The sequence below is a fragment of the Echinops telfairi genome, unplaced genomic scaffold, assembly GCF_000313985.2.
Source record: "Echinops telfairi isolate 266 unplaced genomic scaffold, ASM31398v2 ScPeMD7_7469;HRSCAF=8507_1, whole genome shotgun sequence".
Lineage (NCBI taxonomy): Eukaryota > Metazoa > Chordata > Mammalia > Afrosoricida > Tenrecidae > Echinops > Echinops telfairi.
In genome coordinates this window covers 3981427-3986196 of record NW_022111373.1, presented here as the reverse complement: position 1 = coordinate 3986196, position 4770 = coordinate 3981427, and the positions used below count along the sequence as shown (strand labels likewise).

At 47.9% G+C, this 4770-nt stretch overlaps 1 protein-coding gene across 1 annotated transcript in view; it reads right to left on the bottom strand.

Moving 5' to 3' along the window:
- Positions 1 to 4770, bottom strand: part of LECT2 (leukocyte cell derived chemotaxin 2) — a 21713-nt gene that overhangs the window by 5796 nt on the left and 11147 nt on the right. Inside the window, exon 3 of the mRNA XM_045285395.1 lies at positions 1338 to 1483. Coding sequence (XP_045141330.1) covers positions 1338 to 1483 — 146 coding nt within the window. The remainder of the gene's footprint in view (positions 1 to 1337; positions 1484 to 4770) is intronic.

The following is a 4770-nucleotide window of genomic DNA, read 5'->3' as shown; positions in this document are numbered from 1 at the left end:
AAAGGAAGGAAGGAAGGAAGGAAGGAAGGAAGGAAGGAAGGAAGGAAGGAAGGAAGGAAGGAAGGAAGGAAGGAAAGACCTACTGGATTGATTGAAACTAGAACATTCTCTGAGATCGTCTTCAAACCTTGAACCAAAACTCACCCAAGGTTACTTTGTACCTAATAACAAATTGATTTTAAAAACGAGTAGCACCCATAAGTACTACGCTTCTCTAAAAAATCACTCATAAGAGGCCAGGTAGTCAATAATCATGCTAAAATAATTGTGGAATGTAAGGGAGTAAGCAGGGCAACTAAATGAATGGAAATGATGCAACCAGAACAGAAATCACGAGACTATTCATGCCTCAAAAAGAATGTAATCAATGCCATTAAACAACTTGTGGAGAAGTTGTTGAATGAGAACCTAAATCACTCTGTAACTGCTCACTGGAAACCCAAAGTATCTTTTAAAAAGACATGTACAAGACAGTTGAAAGCAGTGTTTTAAACATCCCCTAAATCAGGACGCTAGTCAACTCTAGAGATTTAATGAGAAGACGGCCTCATAACATGCAAATATATACATCTGAAAGAATGAACAAACCCTAAAGAATGTGGAATGAATCTCACAAATATGTGGAAAGAAAGCAATATCAACAAAAAATTAGTGCATCCCATTTATGTACTTTGCAAAGACGGGCAAGATTAACATACGGTGTTAGAGTTGGGACTGTGCATGCAGGAGCTCATGAGTAAAAGGCAGCCCAAAAGCCCCCAGAAGTCTGGTGCTGTTTTGTTTTTCTAGCTCTGAGTGCTGATTGCACTGATGTATTTGCGCTGTGAGATCTCCTTGAATCGTACACAGTGGGCATTTTCCCCTTTGTAGGTTTCCCCTCAATAGAATTAAAGTAGATAGCAAATCTAAACGTTTGAGTACCAGAAGGCCAACCGCTACTTTCCAACGAGGTCATTGGTAATATTGCCCCCTGGATGCTTGCAAAACTGCCAACATTTTCAAGTGGAGAGTATTTGAAAAATGAAATGATCCATTAGGGTGAATATTGTTGCAAGTGCCTTTGTTTGTAGATCATTGAGGAAAGCCACATCGGCCACGTGATGGAAGATGTTCAGTCAACTTTTGGGTTTGGTGGCTTGTGCACTTAAAGCAGAGAGTTTTGGGGAAAACGGTGGAACAACTTTGAAAATGTATCAGCTATGTTAGCTTGGTTGTCTCTCTCTCATGTGCTAGGTTTTAAAATTTTGAAGGAGATACAAGCTTCTATGTTTGGAACCTGTAATTAAATGAAAGCAGCGTCGCTTCCAGTCAGTGTCACAGGTATCTGTCTTTCTTACCTCTTCCAGATATCCGAACGCCATTATTGATAGCATTTTTGTTTTTGTAAGGCTTCTCCTGTCCCACAATCATTCCAGTGAAAGGAGCATACACAGTAGCTCCATCAGAGCACAAGACATCAACACCTTGGTGGGGCCTGTGATTTCTAGGAGGTAAATAAGAAGGAGCACAATGAGGAAATAAGACTGTGTGGAAGCTCTGGAGGAGTCGTGGTTATGTGCTAGGCTAGAAACCGCAAGGACAGCAGTTTGAAACCACCAGCTACTCTGAGGACAACAGGTGAGCCTTTCTACTCCCATAAAGAGTTACCGTCTCTTCAACCCGGTGCTCCAAGACGTGAATGCAACATACCGGCATGAAGCAGGGAACCAATAGAGAGGTCTGAGGGGCCGGCCCAATCCCAACTATGCGGACAAACCCCCTCCCCTAAGAAGAATTCACTTCAGAGGACAGCACTGAAGCTACAGCTCAGGGAGAGGGACATGTCTGATCAGAGCACACGGGAGCAAATGAAGGGGGAGGAAGAGTGGAGCACATCCTGGCCCACCAAGCCCTGAGGACGATATCCCTGCTCAGAGTAGCCAATGCACAGAGAGGACCATATGGCAGGCCATACTAGAAGACATCCCTCACTGACCCATAACCCTACAGGGGACAACACTGGAGACACATTGTGGTAATTGTGCCCAATCTGACCCCACCACACCAAGGTGAAACAGAGCAGCAAGGGGAGTAGAGCAATGAAGTCCCCAGGGAATACCAAAAATAGACTGTGGGGCCAGGGCATCGCAAACCAGCAGACTCAACCAGAAAACACTACTAAAGGTCAACAAACAGACCTTGAACTATTTACAGGCTTTTATTTATTTTATTTTCTTTTTATTTGGCTGTCATCATCTGGAAGATGATCATGGGGTATTTTTTGTTGTTTGTTTGTTTTTAATTGTTTTATTGGGGGCTCATACAACTCTTATCACAATCCATATATACATCAATTTTATAAAGCACATTTGTACATTCGTTACCCTCATCATTCTCAAAACATTTGCTCTCCACATAAGCCCCTGGCATCAGTTCTTCATTCCACCCCCTCCCCACTCCCCCCTCCATCATGAACCCTTGATAATTATAAATTAATATTTTGTCATATATTACACTGCCAGACATCTCCCTTCATCCACTTTTCTGTTGTCCATCCCCCAGGGAGGAGGTCATATGTAGATCCTTGTAATTGGTTTCCCACTTTCTACCCCACCCTCCCAGTATCCCCACTCTTGCACTGGTCCTGAAGGGATCATCTGTCAGGGATTCCCTATGTTTCCAGTTGCCATGTGTACCAGTGTACATCCTCTAGTCCAGCCAGATTTGTAAGGTAGAATTGGGATCAAGAAAGTGTGTGTGGGTCGGTGGGAGGAAGCATTTAGAAACTCTCTGGCCAGCTCAATATCAGGTCAGCTCCTAGCATCAAGTGACCTTGAATCTCCCCCACCCACATGTGGAGCTGACCAGATCTGGCTGAAAAAACTAGCAGTGAGTGACCTTGAATCTCTCCCACACACCTGCAGAGCTGACCAGAGCTGGCTAATGTAATCTGTCAGCAGCTTTGCAAGTGCTTTTTTTTTCTTTTTACTCACAGCCCATTTTGCTCTTGGCCCACCCTGCACTGACACCTTTCACACGGCCTGCCACCCTCCACCCAGCATGAATACACCCGGAATCAGGAAGACACCTTACATTCCAGAAAGCCGGACATTCCTGTATCTCCCAATCCCTGACTACTTTACCTTATATGGATCTCAAGGCAGCCAAGTCACATGTTCCCAGGCAATATAAACACCACTCCTGTAGCCTGGAGTGCAACTCCCTCGGACTGGACACTGTGGACTGTGGGACTTCACCCAGGCTGGGTTTTTCTCCCGAATAAAGCCTGTTTGCTTAAATTCGACTGATTTGGTCTCTGATGCCTCGTGACCACCTTACATTGGTGCCAAAACTCGGGTTAGAGACCCCCTTAATGGTTAGGTGCACTGGCCCACTCCAAGGGACTCTTCTACAACCGAACCTCGATGGTCGAGAACGGCAATCAGTTTTGGACTCGGGTAAGCTCTGCCCTGCCACCTCTCCATCTGAGCCCTTCCTGACCTGTTTCGCAGCCACGCCAGGGATGGCTTTCTGCTCCTGTTTGGGACCCTGTGACCTGGAAGGCATCTCACTAGCAGGAGACCACCTCCGTTTATTCTAGAGTTTCCTCTCAGATGGGGGATGCCTTATCTTGGGGGATAACTCTCCAGGGTCTCGGGGCATCATGGGCAATACCGAGCCCAAAACTAATCCTAAAACCCCTTGGGCTGTCTCCTCCTAACTTTCTCCAAACGGATTTTCCCATAGCCTCCGCAAAAAAACGGCTAGTCTTCCTCTGCAAAAACGGCTAGTCTTCCTTTCAAAAATGGCCTCAATACCCCTTAGACAACCAATCTAGGTGGCCCTCCAAGGGTATTTTCAATTTTAGCATTCTTACTGACTTGGACAATTTTTGCCACCATTCAGGAAAATGGTTGGAGGTTCTATACATTCAGGCTTTCTGGGATCTCCGAGCCTGCCCGTCCCCATACATCCAGTGTTCCACACCACAGGTCCTTTTAGCTAAATCAACTGAAAGGAGCATGGCGGCGAAATCAAAACTTGAAAATAACCCTGACTCTCGCTACCATACCCTACCATACCTCTGTGCTTACTGAAGAGCCAGACACTTGGACTCCCGCCTCCACCAATTCCTAATCCTCCTCCTCCCTCTCTCCTCCGCCATCATCTTCACCCTCTGCTGCTGAACAGACCCAACCCTCCGCTCAGGTGCCGCCCATTTCTCCACCCTCTGCCTGCACTAGCTCCTCGCTTGTGTCAGCACATACTCATTCCCACCTCCTGCCCCTTGGGGAAGTAGCAGGGGCTGAGGGTGTGGTACGGGTCCATGTTCCGTTTTCTCTCCAAGACCCATCCCGAATTGAAAAGCGCCTTGGAAAGCGCTGAGCCTGGACAAGGGGCCACCGCATCCCCCATGCCTGGGACGCTCCCGCCTGGGCCCGCCCCCGCGGTTCTCTCCGTCCCGCCTGCTCCCACGTGGCTCCTCCTTCTCCCTTCGCGATGTCCCACATCAGGATGTGGCAGGCGGTGGGGGGAGGGGCAGTGGTCCTCAGTGGAGTCATGGGCCCGATGGGGGCCCGGGCACCCAGGGGGCCAGCGGCTGTGGCAACTCTAGACGTGAGCCCAGCCCTTCCCTCCCGGGCCCGGTTCCGCACGGCGCCTAGCAGCTGACTTAGAACTGGTGCGAACCAGGCGAATCCGACTGTCTAATTAAAACAAAGCATCGCGAAGGCCTGCGGCGAGTGTTGACTCGACATGATTTCTGCCCAGTACTCTGAATGTCAAAGTGAA